A 26703-nucleotide genomic window follows, 5' to 3' on the forward strand; every position below is an offset into this window, starting at 1 on the left:
TTGTAATAATGCCCTTTATTTTATTGTGTTTACAGGAAAGGAGGAAATAACAAGTTAATCAAAATATTTCACCGAGATGGGAAATATGGCTTCTCTGACCCACTAACCTTCAACTCTGTGGTTGAACTAATAAACCACTACCGGAATGAGTCCCTAGCTCAGTACAATCCCAAACTGGACGTGAAATTACTTTATCCAGTATCCAAATACCAACAGGTATTCAAAACTGAAATGCTCACATTACAATGTTTAGACAAGACACTTTCAAATCCTTAGAAAACATTGTGAAGCAGGTGAATTGCATGTAATAAAATTTCAAAAACTTTATACCTGTGGTCACAAAATTACAGTTTGAGAATGGCCAGTTACTGGACTGCATAGCCGATGAACTGAAGTTTTCTCTCTTCCCATCTCTCATTCTTCCAGGATCAAGTTGTCAAAGAAGATAATATTGAAGCTGTAGGGAAAAAATTACATGAATATAACACTCAATTTCAAGAAAAAAGTCGGGAATATGATAGATTATATGAAGATTATACCCGTACTTCCCAGGTGAGTTTTTTGCTAAAATCAAATTAAAATCTCAGAACTCTTAGTTACTAGAATCGAACATGTGTCAGTTCGGTTTAGGAAAAAGAAAGTAAAGTTGAGGTTTTGCCCATCAAGTGGGGAGAAAGATCATGTATTTGCAGATCATTGTTTAATATTCATAGCATCTCTAATAAACCTTTTAAATGAAGCTCGTAAGTGTCAGAATGAGAAGTTCTCGTGATGATAATTGCAGAGGTCGCTGGGAGTTTCAAGTGGATTTGACGTAACAACTCAAAGTTCCACAAACTTGTCTGACCTCCAAAATGAAGATTTAACTTTTTGATGCCCTGTAATAAAAAAAAATAAAACAAGTATAGAAGCTCCATTTATGACAATGTTTTCCTGGAGAGGTAATCTTCTCTAGGCTACGATGTATCTAGAACCACCAGAGGGAGTAGAAGGCAACATGGATTCCTTAAATTGCTGATAAAGGGGAATGGCTTTTAAAATGAAAACTATAGGAAATTGTTAGGCAGTCTGCTTTCATAGACTGGGAAAATTCCCAAAGGAAATGTGTGCTTCTGTGATACTATTTTAATGGGTTTTATGAATTAGAGGCCTTCCTTGCTAACACAGTCCCTTCCATGCTAGACAGGAATACCATCAAATGTCCCGGCAGTGTCTCACAATAACAAATTATCCGTTCTGTGAAAGGTATGACATTGTCTTATTAAACATTGTGTTGTAGGAAATCCAGATGAAAAGAACAGCTATTGAAGCATTTAATGAAACCATAAAAATATTTGAAGAGCAGTGCCAAAGCCAAGAACGGTACAGCAAAGAATACATAGAAAAATTTAAACGGGAAGGCAATGAGAAAGAAATACAAAGGTTGGTGAACCATGAGGGTTGTCCCTGTATTCAAGATAATAATGCAAATCCTCCAAAACTATTGAAAGATGATCTTGCTTTCTGCCCTTTGAATAATTTTTAAAAATGGCAGCACGAGAAAGCATTCTTTCTGACTTTCTATAAGCTGTGGGAAACCATTGTGGTGAAGCAGGTCATGACCTATGCCTTACTCTTGCCTATAGGATTATGCATAATTATGAAAAGTTGAAGTCTCGCATCAGCGAAATTGTGGACAGTAGAAGACGACTGGAGGAGGACTTGAAGAAACAGGCAGCTGAGTATCGGGAGATTGACAAGCGCATGAACAGCATTAAACCAGACCTCATTCAGCTGAGAAAGACAAGAGACCAATACTTGATGTAAGTCCTCGAGGCAGAACCCTGGGAGCAAATGACCGGCCGTTGCCCAAACCAAGGATACATGATTAATGCATTTTCCTTTTCTAACTGTCTTCCAGGTGGTTGACTCAGAAAGGTGTTCGGCAGAAGAAGCTGAACGAGTGGCTGGGCAATGAGAACACTGAAGAGTGAGTACTCACCGTAGGTGGGAGGCTGCCCGGGGGCTGGCGGGGGTGGGGGGGTCTTCATGGTAAGAGAACTCGTGACTTGCTTTGTTTGCAGACCAAGGGAGGAATTTCACGGAGTTTGGAACATCTTCTGTAAACCACGTCGCATTTTCCAGAATGTTACAAAAAAGGAAAGTTTAGTGAAGGATGCAGAGTTAGTTTTTACCCACAGTGCAATTGAGTGACTCTGTCTAGAAGGAAGGCCCCAAACCTGTAAAAATCCCCAGTGGGTTTCTGGAACAGTCGGGAGGAAAAAAAGGACACAATTCTGTTCAGTGTATCTCTAAAGCTTAAGGCTGGGTTTTGTTTGAATTACATGAGAAACTGGCAGTCCTCCTAGTCAGTCGGTTTCCTGATCTGAACTGGACCAACAGGATCATTTGATACCTTCCCCTCTGCCCAGCTGCCTACATGTAGCTCCTGACTTACAAAGAGGAAGACTCTTACTACTGGGGCTCTTTGTCCAGGGAGGTCACATGGAAGGCTGAGCTCCACGGCCAAGTGCCGCCTGAGTCAGAGCCGCGGTGGCTGGCCTGACGGGCTCGGTGGGAGAGGTGACCTCTCCCAGGGCTTCATGTCCAACCTTTCTCTCCTGCCTCCTTAGCCAATACTCGCTGGTGGAGGATGATGAGGATTTGCCGCACCACGACGAGAAGACATGGAATGTCGGCAGCAGCAACAGAAACAAGGCTGAAAACCTACTCCGGGGGAAGCGAGATGGCACCTTCCTGGTCCGGGAAAGCAGTAAACAGGGCTGCTATGCCTGCTCGGTAGTGTACGTATCTTTCTCTCCTGTCAGACAGCTGCAGACGTGTTTCATTCATTCAGCCAACCAAGCTTCGAAGAACCTCACAGTGCCATAACCTAGAGTAGGAAGTAAAAAAGATACAATGTTTTTCAGGTCTAGGCAGCAGCATAGAAACCTGCTGTTGAGGTCAAAGACTGGGGTTTGGGTCTCCGTTCACCAACTCCTTCGTCTCATCATGAGCAGTCTCGATCTTCTCATCTTTAAAATGGAAGTAGCAACACGGGGGGGGGTTTTTTGTTTTACTTCCCAAGGTTAATAGCATTAGAATATGAGGGAATTCACAAGAGAGCTCCACCCGCAGGTCAAGTCTGCACCAGGAACAGGGCCCAACAGCTAGAGAGAGAGGTCATTGGCCTTGAGATCAGTGTACCCAAGAGAAGACCTTTCTGGCATGTGGCGCGTTTTCCTTTTATGTCCCATGTGTTTGGGGAATACTATGAACACTAAGTTTCGGATCACTATGAGTTAAGAAAAGCGAGTGTCCTCTGGGAAGGAAAGGTTCTGAAAATTGCACCCAGCCATCTCCCTCCATTTAACCGGAGAAATATTCCTACTGAACAGGAGGGAGAGAGTTGAGGATAAATGCAACGTGATAAATTCACGCCTCTGCTAACCGTAGAGCTCTGCTCGCGTGGCAGGGCCGTCGGTGATGGTAGTGCGCTTGTCCTCTACCTGATCTCGTTTCTCAAAGTCACCCTGTGACACGTCTGCCACCTTCAAGATGAGAATACAGTGGCTCAGGGAAGCTGAGGTAGCAGCCCAAGCCCGTAGCTCCCCGGGGAGTGTTCCCTTCCTGGAGCAAGGCCTGCAGAAGGTACTTTTTCACGAGGACCCTTTTCTGAAAACCCTGTTCTCTCTCTCTGTCCTCTGCAGGGTGGATGGCGAAGTGAAGCACTGTGTCATCAACAAAACGGCAACTGGCTACGGCTTTGCCGAGCCCTATAACCTGTACAGCTCCCTGAAAGAGCTGGTGCTACATTACCAACACACCTCCCTCGTGCAGCACAACGACTCCCTCAACGTCACACTAGCCTACCCGGTATATGCACAGCAGAGGCGATGAAGCACTTGTCCTCTGATCCTCCTCCTGGAGCTCAACCACCCCGAGGCCTCTGGAAAGCACAGGGCTCCTCTCCAGCCTGACCTGTAATTGAGCTGAGGAAATGCAGCCATCTGCCTTCAGATGGGACTCGAGCTTTCGACAAAAAAGTAGAGGGGAAGATACGCAGCCTAGCACTGTGCCAGGACCACACGTTTCTGGAGTCCTTGTCCTTTTTTTTAAATTTTTTTTTTTTTATTTTTTATTTTTTGGTTTAATTTAAAGCCACAAGGACACACGACACAAAGAGAAAAAGAAATGCAAAAATCTCTGCGTGCAGGGACAAAGAGGCCTTTAACCATGGTGCTTGTTAATGCTTTTTGAAGCTTTACCAGCTCAAAGTTGGGACCTTGTAGACCAGAGGGTGGACGGGCTCAAGAGCCCTGGCCTGGGAACGCTCGAGCCGGGCTGCTTCAGCCTGGGTATGGGCTGTGCACGGTGGACCCAGACACATCGCACTGTGGATTATTTCATTTTCTAACAAATGAACGGTATGTAGCAGAAAGGCACTTGGGCTCACCAGAGACGTTTTGGGAGAACGTCCGCTCACGTATGTTCAGAAGAAATTCTGGTGTAGCTGAATGCCAGAAAGTGTCTCCTTTAAACTGTAAAAACCACCACACCAACAGAAAAATGGAGCTTGGAAAACCGGACTTTAAAGGACATTCATTATATAAAATATGTACATAACAATGGATGACTAACTATCAAATAGATGGATTTGTATCAATACCAAATAGCTTCTGTTTTGTTTTCCTGAAGACTAAATTCACAGTGCTATGCAAATCTTAATTTTCATTGTTCTCAGTTTTAAATGTACCTTCAGAATAAGCTTACCCCATCCCAATTTTTGTTGCCTGAAAATATTATTGTCCCTAATTTTTTTTTGTTAATATTCATTTTGTGATTTTTTTTTTAAAGAAGAAATGTGTACAGGATGCCAGTAAAAAAAAAAAAAAAAACAAACAAAAAACAAAAATGGCTTCAGAATTAAAACTATGAATTATTTTACACTTTTTCTTGTACAGAGTACTTGGCTGTTAGCCCAAGGTTAAAAAGTTCATAACAGATTTTTGTGGACTAAATGTTTTGTTGGGCAGTGCCTGATAAGCTTCAAAGCTGCTTTATTCAATAAAAAAAAAGAGAAAGATATATGAATATGACAAAGTATTGCTGAGTTCAACAATGTTGTTTCAAAACTCTTAAAATACGGTACCAGGTAATGTGTGCTTCATTAAGAATTGTGAACTTCTTGAATCTGGGGTGGGGGTGGGGGGGGGGGAGAGGTAGCAAAGGGATGTACAGGTGGGGGGAGGGCGGGCTAGGATGGTTTGCACTTTCTCCTGATTACAGAGAAATGAGTAACTACTTCACTCTTTTCCCACTTGGATCTGCGAGTTATTACACATTAATTACAAGTACAAGACCTACTGGAACGCTAACGCCATGGAGCAGGTCAGAGCATCTAGTTCTTAGGAAGAAAGGGAGCCTCCTGGGGCAGTGTCCGCCTTTGTTTGGACCACTGTTTTCAAGGTATCATCGCTGCATTTAGACCGTGTGTCTCTCCAACGTTAGACTACCCATTGCAACCATAAACCCTCATTTTGGAAGAAGCATGATCTGAAAAACTATTTTCGATCCGCCCATGTGTTATTTTCCTCGCTTTCCATTCAATTGAGATCATAAAGCAAATAAACAGGATCCTCACCGTTACCGCGTTGGGCTGTGTCGAGCTCGTTAAGGTCCTGGCCGCTTCAGGAATCCTGACAGTGCTTCTCATTCATCAGAGTCACTGTGTGTGTTACACGTCACTGTGGGGAAAGGAAGAGGTTTTAGAGTGTTCTTTCCAATTCTGGGCAAGAGGGAGAGGTCTCTCTCCCTGACTGACATATGCAAAGTCCATTCTGTTCCACGGAAACTGTCCATTTGTGGGGGGAGCAGCACAGGATCAGTGTGACGGTCCCTTTCCGGGTAGGGTCAAACAGGATCTTAAAAAAAAATCACAGTTTTCCTTTCCCAGGAGTGGTTCAGCCACGGCTTGCTTTCTGACACTGGGGAGGGGTTTTTGTTTTGGTTTTCAGTGTTGTTCCTTTTAAAAATTCTTCTGAAAATAATCAGTCTAGCCGCTGACTTCATCAACTGTAGAATGTATTTTTTTCTTCTTTACATGATGCTATGATGCTATCCATACCAAGAGCAATAGTCAGTCTTACGGCCAGACTGTCAGCCTTCACACTTGACTGTACTGATCTGACCGCCTCCCTCTCATCACACAACTGAGGATCCCCCTGGGTGTAGTCTGTAAGTGTCAACTTTAAAAACACCCTTCCCCTTCACACACAAGTCTGACGACTAATTAAGAGTGGTTTATCAACTAGCATTTTGGTGGGGTTTTTTTGATAGCACATCCACGTATGCTGTTAGGTAGAATTTTCATTTACTGTCTGAAATACAAGACTGAAGATGGAATGTTTCATGCCAAGTTTTGTTAATGTTTCTGGTTCAACACTCTGGTGAGGTGGCATGGTATTCAGGCACCTGCCTTATTTTTGCGTTTCGCAAACATAAATGCAAGAGGAAAGTTTCTCTTTGAACAGCAGAGGCAGGATTCGTCATTCCCTGTTATGTCGTAACTCACTAGATCTGTGATGTTACATCTCTGCCAAACGCCTTTTTAATTGCGTGTGGCATACCCACCACATTCGTCCTTATAGATGTTTGACCAGAAGGGCTCTTTGCGTTCAATCAGACAGTCTTCTCCTAATAACACTGAGTGGCTCGTGAGTATGAATGGATACAGCAGAGGCATTCCTGATAACATGCTTTTATGCATGCATTGATTCTCCCCACCCAGTGTAGCATCCTAAAGATAAAAGCCAGACGCTAAGCTAGCTGCAGAGAGGCTGGGATAGGGCTGTACAAGTGGGAGCACCGGGACCTGATCGTACACACGGAAGAAAAATCAGAACCGTGTGAAAAGGCAAAAAGCATGTGTTTGCAACATCTGACAAGTTCACGGCCCTTGATATATGTATATATGTATATGTGCATGGACTGTTTCCAGTACACCTTTCAGCCACAACAGATCCACAGTCGTCGAGTTCAAGTACATAACAAGCAAATGTCTAGTACAATTCTTGTGTATGTGTATGGGTGGTTTGTTGTTTTTTTTTTTTTTTTTTCCTTTGAAGTTGCTTTGTCTTAAAAAGGTGAAAACTTTGCAAGTGAAGTGAGAAGTTCATAATTCTTTGGCTTTTTTTCTGCTTTTAAAAGTTACTCCTTTGGGGGAGCTGGACTGGATGACTCACTTAACTTGGAAATACTCATTTTCGGTGTGTCGAGTCACAATGTGTTTATGTGAGCTGTCACTGTGGGGAATCAATTGCTTTGTCATATAACTGGTTATGAACTAGTGACGTGTTTGGGAGTCCTACTGATGTTCCTTAATGGGAGAAAAACTCTGCTGGTTTTAACACCTGTGCTTTTGCTATGCATGGTATCCAAGTAGTTGGAGAACAGACCCTGAAATCTGAGTGCAGGGCCTTTTAAGAAAGGGGCAGTTTAAAGCACAATGCCTCACATGGGACAAAGTTTGAAAATACCAAATTCCCACTTTTTAAAAATCTAGTTGTATAAAATATTAGTATTATGAGTAGCAAGGGAACAGAATTGGGTTCATTGGAAACACTATTCAACTTAAGGTTAAACTTGTCACCATGAGATAGCATTAGCTGCCCGGGATGCTGCTATTAAAAAAAAGAAAAAAAAAAAAAAAAGAAAAAAAATTAAAAAAAAAAAGCAAAACAAAAAAAACTCATTTATATGTGTGTATTTTTTAAAAGCTACGATCTGTTCAATGTTTTTACAAATCTGTTTATATGACATTGTTAAAATAAAGTTGGTCTTTTGACGAGAGGGAGGATGTCATGGTCAGTTGTAATTTTGCCTTTACAAGGCAACGGGGGTGGGGGGGCGGGGGGAGTGTGCCTCCTTGACATTTTGTTCAAGCTATAGATTCAATGGAGCTATGTCTTGTTGTTTTAAGTTGCTTTGATGCATTGTATTAGGTCTTCAAACAGAATAAAGGTTGTTTTGAAACTGAAGTTACGGTTTGAAGTTTCAGTGATCACCTAAGAAGCGTTTCTAAAATTGCTCTCTTGCTCTTCTGGTTAACAAACGTCACTGCTGTTCCCAGGGCTTCCCACCTCCGTTTTCATCCTATTACCACATTATCGCAAGATACCCCTTCACAGGAATAATGGGTTAGTGTTACTGGCATAGTTTCACCATATTCTCAATGATGAAAAGAAGATACCTCTAGGTGATGTGATACCATTGCAAAGCATGTTCTTGCTATAATGGCCACTGTCCCTCAATTCTTTCCCCATCCATCCATCCCACTTTGTTACACCTGCTGGTTTTGTCTCTATTCTGCAGTCTGCATATATTGAACACCCACAGGACAAGGACAGCCTGAGGCACTGTTCAACACGCCTAAGTGTGACACGGGATGTGGCGTGAGGCTTAGGGAGCAAAGCTACACTCCAGAGTGAGGTTTCTCATTGTAGCATCTAGTTAATACATACAAACCATTCTTAATCTGCAGTACCTTTCCTATTTGTTTTATTGCTGAGTGAATTTGCAGCCTGCTACTTTGCATGTATATGGCACTCAGTCACTATGTAGGCACAGCGAGGGTCCTGGACATGGAGGCATGGTCTAGTAATGGAAATGAGAAGGGCACGTAAATACAGTCATGGCAACAATGACTAACAGAGTATGGCAGGAACTCTGATTCCCTTCCTGCTTTTCCCCTGCTCCGTTCCGTATCCCAGAGAACTACATTCCCAGTGTCTTTTGCCATCTGGCTTCTCGGTCCTGAGTCCTCCCGTGGCACTAACGTTTGCCAGATCAACCCTCCCGACCAAGGTTTAGAGGGGCCCCAGGATGCTCTGCCTCTCAGAAGAAGCCTCTGGCTTCTGAGTTACATAGAGCCTCAGTGCCTTCTGCCATTTTTAGTCTGGCCCCAGGGGTGGTGGCAGCTATCGGCTATTGCTAGTCCTCAGGATTCTCTCACCCCCACCTGTCTGGTTTCTGAGACCTTCCACCATGTGAGTAACCTATTCTCGTCATTCAATTCTTCCTATCACAGCTACAATTTTTTTTTCCTGGCTGACCTTTGATTGATAAACCATGTAAGTTCCATTCAATACTGTATATGCATCATCTCATATAATCCTTCCACAATTGTGAGTTTGAAGACAAGCTTGCCATTCTACGATCAGAAACTGAAGGAGACATGTTACATGATTTACTCCAATCATGTAACAGAGCAGAGTGGAACACTAAGCCGTGTGACTCAAGCCAAAGCTCTTCACGCTGTCACAGCCTTCCAATGGGAAATGCTAGGAAGATCAAAGAAAAGTTTACAGGTCACTCTTCCCGATGAGGCGCTGAAGATGTGGTTTCCACTGGTGGACAGTGCACAAGGGACCAGTAACGAATGGCAGGAAATGGCAAAGGTATGCTTTCGACCAGAGGTTCCTGACCAACAGCATTATCATCAGCACTACTTGGAAACCTGTCCCAAGTGCAAATTCGAGGTTCTCACCCTCAAACTACTAACGGAGAGTAGGCCCAGCAACCTTTTTCCACAAGTTCTCCAGTTTAAAAAAGGTTTTTTTCAATGTTTATTTTTGAGAAACAGAGAAAGAGTGCGAGTGGGGGAGGGGCAGAGAGCGAAGGAGACACAGAATCCGAAGCAGGCTCCAGGCTTTGAGCTGTCAGCACAGGGCCCAACATACAGCTTGAACTCAGGAACCATGAGATGATGACCTGAGCCAAAGGCGGGCGCTTAACCGATAGAGCCACCCAGGTGCCCCAGTTCTCTGACTTTAATGCAAACTCAAGTGTGAGAATCACTAGTTAACATCATCTGATTGTTGAAATAGTACTACCAGTATTTTCATTAGAAGCCACTACTATTATTGAGTGACAGAAACATATTTTTACTTTATGATATAGTTTACATTCATAGCATAGGGCCTATACAGAAAATAGACTGATTTTCAGTTTAGGAGATCTAGTCTTGTCTTCGGTCTTTAATTAGCTGTGGGAACTTGGTCAACTCAGTTCACCTGTGTAGGCCTCTAACTCCTTACCTGTAAAATAAAGTTGTGAGTCTAAATATGCTCTAGAAGGAGTCCCAGAGACTGTGGTGTGATTTAGTAGACTGAGACTATTCAATCCCCTGGTTTTCCGTTAACCCACAACATAAATGGTGACTGCAGATCACTGAAGTTTATTGAGAACTGGCCCCTTGTGTTGCCAGTGACCATGGCCAAGAATGCATTAGCAAAATTTGGGTCCATTTACCTGAAGTCTTAAGGTTACACTTCAGGTGACTCCAAGTAGGAAGTTAAGTTCTCAATAATGTGAAGGTGAGCATACTGGGAAATGACACTGACTCTCCAAAGCATGAAGCACTGAGTCAGAGAACGTGGCCTACCAAATCCTCTAGGACGTGCCAAGACTATAGTCATGTTGTAACTGACACCGTCTCAACACATTAAAAACTTTTTTTCTGAACTTCTCCCTTAAAGTCTGCCTAAAAATAAGAATTTTCTAAAGACTTACATGTAAGACTGGAGGCCATGAAACATCTAGAAGAAAACAGGAAAAAGCTGCCTGACATGGGTCTTGGCAATACATTTTTGGATAGGACATCTAAAGCGCACGCAACGAAGTAAAAAATAAACATGGGACTACGTCAAACTAAAAAGCTTCTTCGTAGCAAAGGAAACTATCAACCAAGTGAAAAGACAATTTCCAGAATAGGAGAAAATGTTTTCAATCTATGTATATGAGAAGGAATGGATTAATGTCCAAAATATGTAAAGAACTCATAAAACTTAATAGCAAAAAGAACCCAAATAATCCAGTTTAAAGATAGGCAGAGGACCTGAATAGAAATTTTTCCTAAGAAGACAAATGAATGACTGAAGGCACATGAAAAGGTGGTCAATATCACCAATCATTAGGGAAATAAGTCAAAATCACAATGAGATTACTATTCACAGGTGTGAAATGCTATTATCAGCAAGTGACATAACCAAGATCGGGACATAGGTCATTCCTGATTTTGCTCCCCGTCACAACTAACAACTATTCGTGAAAAAAACAGCACTGAAAGAATCCTAGAATGCTAAAGCACCCCAAGTACCGCAGAGAACAAGATAGACTGCGTTACCAGGGTAAGAGGAACAGCTACCTTCTGACCACAGTGCCCTTCCCCTAGGCCAGCGCCACAGCATGTCAAGAGATCTCCCCTGAGCCTACAGGTCTTCCAGTGCAAAAAGAGAGCCCAGGGGTGGCATCCAGCCCTGCAGCACTGGGGGCAGTTCTTGAGAGCCGCTATTCTGGTTCTGTCCCATAGGGATCACAGGGGATTCTACAGGACGTAAACCCTGGGAATCTAATCATAACAGAGAAAAGGGGAGGGGATTCCATCAACCAGCACTTGGATGTTGGCAGACCAGATTCCTACCAGTAGAGCCCAAGTAGTCATTCCCAACCAGCAGTTTTGCTCATCTGCAAAACCAAGCCGGGAGTGTAGTCTGACCAAGGTACTTTACAGGGTGCAAGTCTGCCTGATTAGAGTTCTCAAACAAGAGGTCTCACCAGATCTGAAGTCTGGTCTGCCTATGCCGAGGCAGAAAGGCTAAGTCATAGCCCCATCCACTGCAGAGCATGGCCCTCAGCCCCATCTGAAAGGAAGAGCTGATGAGAACACCTGGAGGCTGTATAGTCCAGCATCATTCAAGCCAGGAGATAGGCAAGTTAAGCTGATCACCCTCAGAGAAAAGTCAGGGTTGTGATTGGGATCGAGGGGCATAGGTCAACTTAAATCAAGACCACAAAGAGTTTTAGTGGCCTTGGACTTCCTCCTCCCACTGCACTAGGAAGAAAAACTAATTCATATACTGTCTTTCTGGTGTATACAGTCTTCAGCCTGCCTGACCAGAGAACCTTACCGAAACACATCAGGGGCTGCATAACCCATCCAAGAGCCTTGCTTACAGTTGGACTTGCACAGAGAGCGTAACTCATGTCTATAGAACAACACCAGGGCCCCGCCTGACCAGGATATTCAGTGTGCATGCTTGCCTAATTTGGATCCCCAAACAATGAGCCAAACAGGCCCTGGAACCAATCCTATTGCTCTGCCAGGCCAGGGAAACCAATTCACAGCCCCACCAACTTCTGAGTAGAGTACCCAATCCAACTGTAGAATAAGCCTGACCAAAAAATCCAGGCAACTCTGGGGCCCATCCTGTAGCCTAACTTGGGCACAGAACCAAAACAGCAGTCCTGTACAACTGTTCTCAGTGTCATACCATCCCTCCCACTCCTCCTGATGACCTCAGAGCTTGAACAGTTGCCTCACCCCAAAATAGACCCTAATACCAGACCCCATCTGCCCAAGAACGTTACTGGCAGCCATGTCCCAGAACCCAAACTCAACTGGCTTGTCAAAATCTGTCTTTGCCAAAGGGAACCAGCAAAGTCCGGAAGAGGAAAACACTCACTCAAATGTGCAGATACAAATGTAAGAAATCAAAGATCATCAAAAGTTAGGTAAATATGACCCCACCAAAGGAGACTAATAAAACTCTAATAACTCACCCTAAAGAATTGGAGATGTACGAACTGTCAAAGAATTCACAATAATCCTCTTAAAGAAATTTAATGAATTACAAGAACGCGGAGACTACTAAATGAAATTAGGAAAATAATGCATGAACAAAGTGAGAAGTTCAACAAATAAATAGAAACCATCAAAAAAAAATCCAACAGAAATCCTACAGTGGAAAAATATAACTACTCAACTGAAGAATTCAACAAAGAGCTTCAAAAGCAGACCCAACTATGAAGAAATAATCAGCAATCTGAAATGTAAGACATTTGAAATTAACCGGTCAGAGGAACCAAGAGAAAAAGGAACCAAGAAGAGTGAAGAAAGCCTACAGAACCTTTAAAAACAAAGAAACATTACTCTCATGGAATTCCAGAGGGACAAGGCAAATGACAAAAGGGATATTTAAAGGAATAATGGCTGAAAACTCTCCCAAAATAAGGAGAGAAATAAACATTGAGATCCAAGAGGCAAAAATACCACAAAAAGTTTGAAGCCAAATAGGGTTACATTAAGATACATTATAATTAGATTGTCAAAAGTCAAAGACAAAGAATTTTAAAAGCAGGAAAAGAATGACAAGGGAGCCCCCATTAAGTCTATCAGAAGTTCTCTAAACAGAAATTTTTCTAGACAGGAGATAATGTGATGACATATTCAAAATATTGAAAGGAAAAACCTGCCAACCAAGAAGACTGTACCTAACAAAGCTGTCCTTCAGAAATGGAGGAGGGATAAAGACTTTCCTAAACAAAAGCTGAAGGAATTCAACACCAATAGACTTGCCTTACAAGAAATGCTAGGGGCGCCGGGGGGCTCAATCAGTTAAGCATCCAACTTTGGTTCAGGTCATGATCTTGCAGTTTGTGAGTTCAAGCCCTGCATCAGGCTCTGAGCTATAAGCACAAATTCAGAGCCTACTACAGATTCTGGGTCTCCCTCTCTCTCTCTACCCCTGCTGGGCTCTCTCTCTCTCTCTCTCTCTCTCTCTCTCTCTCTCTCAAAAATAAACATTAAAAAAATGCTAATGGAGTTTTTTGAGTGGAAATAAAGGGATGTTATTTAACACATAAAAATCTAAGAAAGCAGTGTAAAACCTACTGGTAATGGTAAAAACACAGTCAAAGTTAGATTCCATAATATGGTAATGGTTGTAATTCACTTATAATTCTAATTTAAAAGCTAAAAAACAAATACAAAAACGTAACCCTAAGTACAAAAGTCTGTTATTGCACAAAATTAAAAAAAATATGTAAACTGTAACATCAATAACTTAAAATGTGAGGGGAAGAAGAACTAACAGTATACAAAGCTTAGGAATTCTATTGAAGTTGTTATTAGTTTAAAATAAAGCAGTGTTAATTTTAAGATATTTTATGTAAACCTCAAGGTAACTTGGGAAAAGCCTGTAGTAATTTCACAAGAAACTCCCTGGGAAGATGGCAGAGTAGGAAGATCCTATGCTCATATCATCCGATGGATACAAATACATAATGCCCACATCAGTGTAAATAACCTAGAAAAAAAAGTGGACACCGGCAGAACAGACTCTCCACAGCTCCCATGTAGAGATGAGGCCAAATTGAAGTGGGTAGGAAGGGCAGAGACACCATCGGGAGCTAAAAAGAGCCATGAGACTGTCCACAGAAGGAAAGGGCATTGTGGATGCAGGGAAGAGAAACAACAAAAACACTTGCACCAGGGGGCCTAGGCACGAGGAGCCTGCACAGGGAAAACAAATCCCTGTAACATTTGGCTTTGAAAACTAGAGGGGCCAACATGCAGGATTTCTTACCATCCGCAGACTTAACACAAGGAACTTTAAAATTCTGCAGTCTTGGCTCTAGGACAGCTGAGGGGTGAGAGGAAACTGAGTCCCTGCCCTTCAAGACATAGCACAACAAACAGTCTTGATGAAGTACAACACAGAAACAATAGTTTGACAACTGGGATGTAGGAAAGGAAGGTGTGTTTACTAATCTGAGAACATGTGCTGGAGGGGGCAGGGATCATTGGGAGCCTTCTCCAAAAACAAAAGAGCTTCTTCTACCCCACCTCCCAGCCTAGATACATGGACATCTACAGGAACCAGTGCAACATCAACACTCTTAACCTAGCTTGTTAATAGTGCCCTGCACTGCCATTCTCCTGCAGCCATGACCCCTGCAGCCAGGGTTTTGGTCCAGGTCCCCTCCCATAGCAGACCTGGGCAAACCATGCTAACACTGCCACCCTGCTCCCAAGTTCTCATGCAAACCTTCCCCCCTCCAATGCACCCGTGGCTGGAGCCCATCCAAAGCAGTGTCACAAGCCTGGCGGTGCAAACAGCCCCAACAGGGGTCAAAACCACTACAAAGTGACTTCTACTCTGGGGAGAAGGGAATAAAACCACACACACCAGTCCAAATGCAGCCCCAGCAGTGGAATGGTGGCATGCATCTGATGTGACTGCAGGGCCTGCCTACCAACAAAAGCATGTCAAGGGAAAACATGCTACTCCATCTCTGGCAAATGGCCGATCTGACACAACTCAAGGCCAACGTGGCCCCAGACTAGCTCACTAACAACGAAGGAACCAAACCCTGCCCATAACAAAGTAGGCTGTTGCAAATGACTGGAATAAAGGAAAAAGTGGCTCAGCCACATTAGAGTGCATGCAACACAAACAGGAGACACCCCCAAAAGCACCAGATTCTGGCGATTAGGGACATTGCATTTCAGGGCTTTACAGGAACTCTTCTTTATAAGGCCACTACTTTCAAAAGTAGGAGATGCAGCTGATTTTTCTAACACATAGAAACAGATAAAGAGAGTTAGACAAAATGAGGAGACAGAGGAATATGCCCCTAATGAAATAGGAAAAAATCACAGCAAGAGAGCTAAATGAGACAGAGATTAGTAATATGCCTGATAGACAATTTATACTGATTGTCATAAAGATATTCACTGGACCTAAGAACAGAGTGGAGGACCTCAGTGAGATCCTTCGCAAAGAGATGGAAAACACAAAGAACCAGTAAGAGATGAAGAATGCAATAAGTGAAATTAAAAATACACTAGATGGAATAAAGAGTAAACTAGAGAAAGCCAAAGAATGGATCAGTAACTAGGAGGACACAGTAATGAAAGGCAATCAACTTCCACAGGATAGAGAAAAAAATAGTGAAAAATGAAAATAGACTAAAGGAACTCAGTGACACCACCGAGCATAATAACATTCTTATTATTATAGGGATCCCAGGAGGAGGAAAGAAAGAGGAGCAGAAAATTTATTTGAAGATGGGGCACGTGGGTGGCTCAGTCACTTAAGCGTCTGGCTTCGGCTCAGGTCATGATCTCATGGTTTGTGGGTTCAAGCCTCACATCAGGCTCTGTGCTGACAGTTCAGAGCCTGGAGCTTGCTTCAGATTCTACGATTCTACGTCTCCCTCTCTCTCTAACCTACCCTGCTTGCGCTCTGTCTCATTCTGTCTCTCAAAAATAAATGTAAAAAAAATTTTTTTTAATTTATTTGAAGAAATAATAGCTAAAAACTTCCCAAATTTGGAGAAGGAAGCAGAAATATGGATTGAGGATGCACAGAGAGCCCCTAATAAAATCAACCCAGGGAGGTCGACACCAAAACACACAGTAATTAAAATGGCAAAAAGTAGTGATAAAGAGAATTTTTAAAGCAATAAGGGAAAAGAAAATAGTTACATAGAAGGGAAACCCCAGAAGGTGGTAAGCTGATTTTTTAGCAGAAACTTTGTAAGCCAGAAGGAAGTGACATAATATATTCAAACTGATGAAACAAACAAAAAAAACCAAACAAAACCCTGCAACCATGAATACACTTTACAGCAAGGCTATCATTAAGAATAGAAGGAAAGAAAAAGTTTCCCAGACAAACAAAAGTTAAAGGAATTCATGACCCCTAAACCAGCCCAACAAGAAATGTTACTGGGGAAGTTTTGAGTGGAAAGAAAAGGTCATTAGTAGGATTAAGACAAGTAGGAAGCACAAAAACAGTAAAATTACCTGTATCTACAAAAACAAAATCAATCAAGGGATGCACAAAATAAAAACATATAAACTATGACACCATATACTTAATATATGGAGCAGACAGAGGAGTAAAAATTTGGTGGTTTTAGAATGGGTTTAAGCTTAAGCAACCATCAATTTAATATAGACTGCTTTAAGCAGATGTTATACATAAATCTAACTGTAACCAATCAAAAAGAGTGATATGCAAAAACAGAAACGAATCCAAGTATATCACTAAAGAAAGAGAGCAAAACATGAGAAAGGAACAGAGAAGAACTACAAAAATAACAATACTAGAAACAAAAAAACCAGTAGTTACATACTTATAAATAATTAATTTGAATATAAATGGATTAAATGCTCCAAAAGACATGGAGTAACAGGATGGATTAAAAAAAAAAAAAAAGATGACTCATCTATACGCTCCTTTCAAGAGATTCATTTCAGACCTAAAAAACGCATACAGATTCAAAGTAAAGGGATGGAAAAGCATATATCATGCAAATGGAAGAGAAAAAAAAGTAACAGTACTTATAACAAACACAACTGATTTAAAATAGACTGTAACAAGAGACGAAGAAGGACACTATATAATCATAAAGGGAACAATCCAACAAGATATAACAATTGTAAACATTTATGCACCCAACATGGAAGTACCCAAATACATAAAGCAGCTAATAGTAAACATAAAGAAAGTAATTGATAGTGATACAGTAATAGTAGGGAATGTTAACAGTCTACATCCATCAAACAGTAAATCCATTTAGATCATCTAAACAGGAAATCAACAAGGCAACAGTGCCTTTGAATGACCAGATGGATCTAACCGATATTCAGAACATTCCATCCTGAAATGGTACAATGCATATTCTTTTCAAGTACACAAGGAACATTCCCCAGAAGAGATTACAAATTAGGCCACAAGACAAGTCTCGACAAAAGCAAAAAAGAATGAAGTCAGACCATGCATCTTTTCTGACCACAATGCTATGAAGCTAGAAATCAACCACAAGAAAAAAACCTGGAAAGAACACCAATATGTTGAGGTTAAATAACATGCTACTAAACCATAAATGGGTCAATCACAAAATCATGGAAGACATCAAAAAACACATGGAGACAAACGAAACTGCGAACGCAGTGGTCCACTATTTCTGGGATGCAGTGAAAAAGCTGGTCTGAGAACAGTTTAAAGAAGAAATACTGGCCTACTCAAGAAGAATAATCTCAAACAACTTATCCTTATACCTAGAGGATCTAGAAAAGAAAAACAAAACAAAATCCAACACCAGAAGAAAGGAAATAAAATTAGAGTAGAAAAAAAAAAAACAGGAACTAAAAAAAAAAAATAGAAATGGTAAATAGTAGGTTCTCTGAAAAGATCAACAAAATTGATAAATCTTTACCCATTGTCATTAAAAAAATAAAGAGTATTCAAAATCAGAAATCAAAGAAGAGAACAACCGACACCACAGAAATGTAAAGGTTATAAGAAAATATTATGAAAAATTATAGGCCAACTGACAACCTAGAAGAAACGGATAAATTCCTAGAAACATGCAACCTACCAAAACTGAAGCAGGAGTAAAGAGAACATTTGAACAGAATGATTACCAGCAATAAAATTGGATCAATAATCAAAAAACTCCCAACACACAAAGTCCAGGACCAGAAGTCTTCACAGGTGTATTCTACCAAATATCTAAAGACGATTAATTATTGGGGCACCTGGGTGGCTCAGTCAGTTTTGAGTGTCCAACTCTTGATGTCAGCTCAGGTCATGAGCCCAGGGTTGTGGGATCAAGCCCACATCAGGCTCTGCACTGAGCGTGAAATCAAATTGGGATCCTCTTCCTCTCCCTCAGTCCCCTCACCCTTCTAAAAAAGTTAGTAATAATAAATAAAGACAGGTAAATACCTATTCTTCTCAAGCTATTCTAAAAATTGACGTGGAAGGAGAGCTTCCAAATTCATTCTATGAGACCACTATTTCATTGAAGCCAAAATGAGATAAAGACACCACAAAAAAAGAGAGAACTAGAAGCCAGTAATTCTGATGAACATAGATGCAAAAATCTTCAATAAAATATTAGCAAACCAAATCCAACAATACATTAAAGAAACTATTCACCACGATCAAGTAGGATTCATTCCCAGAATGCAAGGGAGGCTAAATATGCTCAAATCAATCAATGTGACAAATCTCATCAATAAGGAAAAAACAAAAACCCTATGATTGTTTCAATAGATGCAGAAAAAGCATTTGACAAAGTACCACATTCACTCATGATACAAACCCTCAACGAAACAGGTTTAGAGGTTACATACCTCAATATAATAAAGGCCATCTATGAAAAACCCACAGCCATCATTATCCTCAATGGTGAAAAACTGAAAGCTTTTCCCTTAAGGTCAGGAAGAAGACAAGGATGTCCACTCTCACTACTTGTATTCAATATAGTGTTGGAAGTCCTACCCACAGCAAGCTGACAAGAAATAAAAGGCTTCCAAATTGTTAAGGAAGAAATAAAACGTTCACTCTTTGCAGATAACATGCTACTGTATATAGAAAACTCTAAAGACTTCAACAAAAACTATTAGAAGTGATAAACTCAGTAAGATTGCAGGATAGAAAATCAGTAACAGAAATCCATTAAATTTCTATACACTAATAACAAAGTAGCAGAAAAATAAATTAAGAAAACAATCCCATATACAATTGGACAAGAAACAACACTCATACAGAAACTTAACCAAGGAGGTAAAAGACCTATACTATGAAAACTGAAAAACACTGATAAAAAGAACTGAAGATGCCACAAATAGAAAGATGTTACATGCTCGCAAACTGGAAGAAGAAATATTGTTAAAATGTCCAAACAACCCAAAGCAATCTATAGATTTAATGCAAACCCTATCAAAACACCAACAACATTTTTCACAGAACTAGAACAAACAATCCTAAAATTCGTCTGGAACCATAAAATACCCCAATCCTAAAATTCGTCTGGAACCATAAAATACCCCAAATAACCAAAACAATCTTGAAAAAGAAGAACAAAACAGGAGGTATCACAATCTCAGATTTCTAGAGGTACTACAAAGATATAATAATACAAACAGTATGGTACTGGCACAAAAGTAGACACAATGATCAATGGAACAGAATAGAGGCACAGAAATAAACCCAAAATTATAAGATCAATTAATCTGACAAAGGAGACAAGAATATACAATGGGAGCAAGAACAAGGCAGTCTCTTCAACAGTGGGGTTGGGAAAACTGGACAGCTATATGCAAAAGAATGAAATTGGACCACTTTCTTATACCACACACAAATATAAACTCAAAATGAATTAGGGACCTCAATTTGAGACCTGAAATCATAAAAATCCTCTAAGAGAGCACAGGCAGTAATTTCTCTGACACAGCCACAGCAACGTTTATCTAGGTATGTCTCCTGAGGCAAGGGAAACAGAAGTGAAAATAAACCATTGGGACCACATCGAATTAAAACCCCCTGCAAAGGAAACAATCAACAAAACTCAAAGACAACTTACTGAATGGGAAAAGCTATTTGCAAATGACACATCCAAGCATTAGCATCCAAAATATATAAGAACTTGTACAACTCAACACCTATAAACCAAATAATCCAATTAAAAATGAACAGAAGACCATGCCTCCAAAGAAGACATACAGATGGCCAACAGATGCATGAAAAGATGTTCAATATCACTAATCAACAGGGAAATGCAAATCAAAACCACAATAAGCTATCAGCTCACACATGTCAGAATGACTGAACTAAAAACAAAAAAACAACAAGTATCGGTGAGGATGTGGAGAAAAAGGAACCTCTTACACTTTCATGGGAATGCAAACTGGTGCAGCCACTGCGGAATATGGTCTGGAGGTTCCTCAAAAAATTAAAAATAAAATTACCACATGATTCAACAATTCCACTAATTGATATGTACCCAAAGAATACAAAAACACTAATTCAAAACCATATATGCACCCCTCTGTTCATTACAGTATTATTCACAATAGCCAAATTATGCAAGTAGCCCAAGTGCCTACAGATAGATACACACACACACACACACACACACACACACACACACACACACACACAGATATACAACGAAACATTAATCATAAAAAAGAAAGAAATCTTGCCATTTGCAACAACATGGAGAGATCTAGATAGTAGAAAGCTAAGTGAAATGAGTCTGAGCAAGATAAAAACTGTATGGTTTCACTCATCTGTGGAATTTAAGAAACAAAACAAATGACAAAAAAAGAGACGAACCAAAAACAGACTCTTAACTCTAGAGATGAAACTGATGTTTACCAAAGGGGAGGTAGGTCGGGGGAGGGGTGATATAATAAAGGGGATTAAGAGTACACACATCATGATAAGCACTGTATAGAAATGTTCAATCACGATAACAAAAACCCCAGTAGTAAGTCCTTACTTATCAATAATTACTTTAAACACAAAAGGATTAAATTTGCCAATAAAAAGACATGAAACAGGTGAATCAATTTTTAAAAAATAGATCCAATAAGATGTTGCCTACAAGACACACATTTTAACTTTAACATAACCTTTAATTTTAACATAAACTGTGAGTGAAGAGACAAAAATACATATTTCAAGCAAATGGTAACCAACAAAAAGCTTGGAATATGTATATATATACATATATATATATGTATATATGTATATATGTATATGTATATATGTGTATATATATATATACACACACACACATACATACACACACACACACACACATATCCATCCCTTCACTCTCACTCTCAGTTTATGTTCTAATTTGAAGAAATAGCTGAAAAACATCCCCAATGTGGGGAAGAAAATAGACATCTAGACTGAGGAACCACAGAGAGCTCCAAACAAGATGAAACCAAGTCAAAAATTAAAGAGAGAATCTTAAAAGCAGTAAGAGAAAACCAGTTAGTTACCTACAAGCAAATCCATATAAAGCTCCTAGCTGATTTTTCAGCAGAAACTTTGCAACTCAGAGGGAGTGCCACAATGTTCTCAAAGGGCTAAAAGGAAAAAAACTGCAACCGTGAGCATCACACAAAATTGAAGCGGAGACAGAGATTTCTGGACAAACAAAAGTTAAAGGAGTTCATCACCCTGAAAGAGCCTTACAAGAAATGGTAAAGGGAGAATTCCAGTCCAAGATGGTAAGGTAGGAAGATCCTGAACTCATCTCCTCCAAAAGCCGTGGTTTAAAAGAAGGAGAATATCAATAAATATCCAGCCCTAAAACCCTGCCAAACAGTGGAGGAGCTGCTGAAACTCTCTTTGGGTCAGTGGAACTGGGAAATGCCACAGTTTACACTCCCCTTCCACTTTAATATCACAGACAGGGGGAGGGTTCAGAAGCCCTACCCAGCCTACTGTCTCAAGGAGCCCCCAGCTCCTAGCGCTCACCAGACCCAGCTGTTCCACCAAAGCGGCCCCAGGGTGGTGTACATCAGGACACCCACGGTCAGTGCTCACCACAGCTCCAGCCATCTTGCCAAAGACACAGACTCAAGGCATACTCGAACACTCTAGACCTCTACAACTTTAGCTCCAGACAATGTGCCAGGGCACTCCCAGTATACAGCACCCAAGGACCCCACAGCCCATGCCTGCTTGCCCCACTAGGGCAACCCCCTCATGAAGCACCTAGAAACCTCTGGCCTGTGCCTGCTTTGGCTACAGCTCCTCTGCCAGGGTGCCTCCAAGTAGAGTGCCTCAGAATGCCCTATCTATGCCCCTGTAAGCTTCACCTGCCAGGGCACCCTCTGCAGTGGGAGCCCCAGCATCCCCCAGCTTGCATCCAGGGCACCTTCTGTGCAGAAACTGACAACTTAGAAGAAAAAGAAAGGTCAAATTTCTTAGAAACATACAAACTACCTAGACTGAATCAGGAAAAAATACAATGTTTGAATAAACCAAATTATTAATAGGGGTGCCTGGTTGGTTCAGTTAGGGAAGTGTCGACTTTGGCTCAGGTCATGATCTCGCAGTTGGCGAGTTCAAGCCCCATGTCGGCTCTGTGAGGACAGCTTAGAGCTTGGAGCCTTGTTCGGATTCCATATTTCCCTCTCTCTCAGCCCCTCCCCTGTGTGTACGCATGCTCTCTCTCTCTCAAAAATAAACAAAAAAAAAAAAAAAAGAAAAAACAAAATTACTGGTAAAGAGACTGAATCAGTATCTCCCAATAGAGAAAAGCCCAGGTCCAGATAAATTCCCTAGTGAATATTACAAATATTTAAAGAATTAACATTAATCCTCCAACTCTCCCAAAAAAATGAAGAGGAAGGAATACTCCCAAACTCATTTTATAAAGCCGGCAAGAGCCAGGGCACCTGGATGGCTCAGTTTGTTGCTTAAGCACCTGACTTTGGCTCGGGTCATCATTTCATGGTTCATCAGTTTGAGCCCCATGTAGGGCTCTGTGCTGACACCTCAGAGCCTGGAGCCTGCTTCAGATTCTGTGTCTCCCTCTCTCTCTGCCCCTCCCCCACTCACACTCTGTCTCTCTCTCTCTTTCCCTCTCAAAAATAAACATTAAAAAAAAATTAAAAAAAAAAAATAAAGCTAGCATTAGCCTTCTACCGAAGCTAGAAAGCCCACTACCAAGAAAGGCAACTACAAATCAACATTTCAGATGAATACAGACACAAAAATTCTCAATATAATACTAGTATACCAAATTCAGCAGTAATTCAAAGGATCATTCACCATGATAATGTGGGATTTATACCTAGGATGCAAGGAATGTTCAACATATGTATCAATCGATGTGAAATACACATTAATAGAACAAAAAAACTTATCATCTCAACAGACACAGAAAAAGCATTCGACCAAATTCAACATCCATTCAGGATCAGCAACTCTTAACAAAGTATCTCTCAACATAAATAAAGGTCATAAATGATAAACCCACAGCTAGCATCATACTCAATGATGAGATGTACAAAGTTCTTCCTCTAAGATCAAGAACAAAACAAGGATGCCCAGTCTCACCACTTTCATTCAACATAATACTGGAAGTCCTTGCCAGAGAACTTCCAATCAGAATTGGAAAAGAAGTCAGATTGCCTACATTTGCAGATGACATGATTTTACATGAAGAAAATCCTAAAGACTCCACCAAAAAATTGCTCTATCTCCTCAATGATTTCAGTAAAATTGCAGGATATAAAATTAACATTCACAATTCAGCAGTTTTTCTATGTACTAACAACAGATTGTCCTTACAAGAAATAAGGAAACCAATTCTATTTACAAAAATATCAAAAACAATAAAATACTTAGGAATAAACTTAACCAAGGAGGTGAATGAACTCTGTCTGAAAACTACAAGTCATTGATGAAAGAAAGCAAAGAAGATAAAAATAAACGCAAAGGTATCAGTGTTCATGGATTGAAAGAATTAATACTACCAAAAGCTATGTATAGATTCAATGCAATTCGTATCAACATTCCAAAGGTATTTTTATAGGAATGGAAAAAAAAAATCCTAAAATTTATATGGAACCACAAAAGACCCTGAATAGCCAAAGTACTCCTGAAAAAGAACAAAGTGGGAGATGTTACACTTCCTCTTTCAAGTTATGCTATAAAGATACAGTAATCAAAATATGATGGTATTGGCACAAAGGCAAATAGATCAATAGAACAGAAATGAAAGCCCACAAAGAACCCTAAGGGAGCCAAGGACTCTCAATGGAGAAGAGACAGTATCTTCAATAAATGGTGGTGGGAAAATTCGATATTCACGTGTAAAAGAATAAAACCAGACCCCTATCTTACATCACTCAAAAATTAACTCAAAATGGATTCAATATTTAAATTTTAAGACTGAAAACCATCAGAAACCTACAAGAAAACAGGAAAAAAGCTCCAAGACATGGTCTTGGCAATGGTTTTTGGATATGACCCCTGAAGCATAAGCAATAAAACCAAAGGTAAACAAGGGGACTATATCAAACTAAAAAGTTTCTGCAGAGCAAAAGAAAGTCAACAAAAGAAAAAATAGAGTATGAAATGGGAAAAAAGATTTACAAACTATATACCTGATAAGCAGTTAATATCCAAATATATATAAAAAAACCCCACACAACTCAATAGCAAAACAACATTAATCTAACTGAAAATGCACAAAAGACCTAATAGACATTTTTTCCAAAAAGAGATCTATGAATGGCCAATAGGTACGTGAAAAGATGTTCAACATTTCTAGTCATTAGGGAAATACAAATCAAAACCACAAAATCACCTCACACTTGTTGAAAGGTTAGTAGAGAAGGGGCGGGGGATGACTGGATGAGGTAGTCAAAAGTTACAAACTTTCAGTTATAAAATAAACAAGTACTAGGGATATAACGTACAATGTGATGGCTGGAGTTAACAAGGTATGGTATATTTCAAAGTTGTTAGAAGAATAAATCCTAAGAACAAATCCTAAGATTAAATCACAAGGAAAAATATATTATCTATATATAATATATTTGAGAGAGAGCACGGAGGGAGGGGGAGGGGGAGAGGAAGGGGAAGTAGGAGAGAAACCTACCCAGGCTCCATGCTCAGTGGGGAGCCTCAAGCAAGGCCCCAACCCACCACCCTGGGATCATGACCTGGGCTGAAATCAGGAGTCAGACGCTCAAAGGACGGGGCCACCCAGACGCCCCTTTCTTGTATTTTTATCAGATGATGCACGTTAACTACACTGACTGTGGCAATTGTTTCATAATATATGTAAGTCAAAACATGCTGTAGACCCTAAATTTATACAGTGCCATGTGTCAATTATATCTCAATAAAACTAAAACAGTAAAAGAATCCTGGTGTGTTCGTTTAGGTGTAAATAGATACAATTGATAGCCATCTAAACTTCAGATAGAAGAACAAGAGAACTTTGTTCTCTCCAGCTTGATACTGCTGTCATAAATCAGCTCCCCAGAAAACTACTAAGGCTTTGCAGGGAAGGGGGATAAATGAGTAATCACCAACAAGCTTACGTGCATTTGCTCTCCAGAAGGAAATTTAGAAATTCTCTCTGCTTTGTGTAGCACTCAATCACAACTGTCTGAAGCATGACCTCAGACTTAGCTTGTTGTTAAATAAAAAAATTCTAAAGCTACACCTAGCTTGACACATGTAGAGGTCGGCCTATAATACGAGAACAGGACAATCCACCTCCAACTACCAACCGTCATCACCTTAAGAGCAAAGTTACAGGACAGCTCCATTCATCACCAAGACTGCTCACGAGAATTATGGTTTTGACTGGAAAATATACCATACGTTCTATGACTAACCTACTGGAATCAATTTATTTACGAGTTTATTTCAGGGTTCAGTGATTTATAGTCCAAGCCTTTCCAGACCAAAAAGTATGGATAACTTCATCACACTGGAGAAAATGTGTTGGTCACTTTACTTCCGATTTTCTGTCATCTTATGAGAGGCCCAGTAACACGTGGTTTAGGGCTTTAAATAGGTTTTGCTGGCATGGTGATGATCTGTTTCCTTGCACTGCCGAGGATGAGACGTCTAACGAGGGCTTCCTGATTTATTTGACAAACTTTATTGAGTGCCTATTTTATTCAGGACACTGGGCTTTCTGGAAGCCCAATGACCAAGAAGACAGGTGGCTGTCGTCAAAGATCTCAGTCTGCTGCTAGTGAAAGCAAACTCTATCATCATGGTAAGAAATGTAGTGGAGAGGAATGAACAGTAAGTTACAGGAGGCCAGAGAGAGGAGTTAGGCAAAGGTTCAGAAAGGAGATACCTGAAACCTTACCTAGTTTAGAAAAACTCCCTGTCTTCATTCTGGCTGTCATCACAAAACACCATAACTGGGGTAGCTTATAAATAAGAGAATAAAGAAATGTATTTCTTACCATTCCAGAGTCTGGGAAATCCAAGATCAAGAGGCTGGCAAGGTAGGCTTCCAACGAAGCCTCCTCTCCAGGCTTGCAGGCAGCCTCTGTCTGTTACATGCTCTAACGACCTCTGT

The 26703-nt window shown here is 40.6% G+C and overlaps 1 protein-coding gene and 1 long non-coding RNA gene across 9 annotated transcripts in view; one reads left to right on the forward strand and one right to left on the reverse strand.

Annotated features, from left to right (window-relative positions):
- PIK3R1 (phosphoinositide-3-kinase regulatory subunit 1) overlaps positions 1-7728 on the forward strand; it is a 365335-nt gene extending 357607 nt beyond the window's left edge. For all 3 annotated transcript variants that reach the window (XM_053223535.1, XM_027040674.2, XM_027040683.2), the window contains 7 exons: positions 36-216; positions 427-552; positions 1280-1422; positions 1626-1802; positions 1901-1969; positions 2613-2783; positions 3690-7728. In XM_053223535.1, the coding sequence (XP_053079510.1) occupies positions 36-216; positions 427-552; positions 1280-1422; positions 1626-1802; positions 1901-1969; positions 2613-2783; positions 3690-3879 (1057 nt within the window). In that variant the 3' untranslated portion in view covers positions 3880-7728. The remainder of the gene's footprint in view (positions 1-35; positions 217-426; positions 553-1279; positions 1423-1625; positions 1803-1900; positions 1970-2612; positions 2784-3689) is intronic.
- On the reverse strand, positions 1-26703 carry LOC113594128 (uncharacterized). 6 transcript variants are annotated; one of them, XR_008298960.1, is made up of 6 exons: positions 26588-26703; positions 5624-5726; positions 2592-2872; positions 1982-2099; positions 728-878; positions 1-457 (listed from the first exon to the last, which is right to left on the reverse strand). It is a non-coding gene; the product is annotated as an uncharacterized LOC113594128 (long non-coding RNA). The 6 variants fall into 6 exon arrangements; XR_008298959.1 differs by having other exon boundaries at positions 2456-2872; XR_003414424.2 differs by lacking the exon at positions 1982-2099.

This window comes from Acinonyx jubatus, chromosome A1, assembly GCF_027475565.1.
Source record: "Acinonyx jubatus isolate Ajub_Pintada_27869175 chromosome A1, VMU_Ajub_asm_v1.0, whole genome shotgun sequence".
NCBI lineage: Eukaryota > Metazoa > Chordata > Mammalia > Carnivora > Felidae > Acinonyx > Acinonyx jubatus.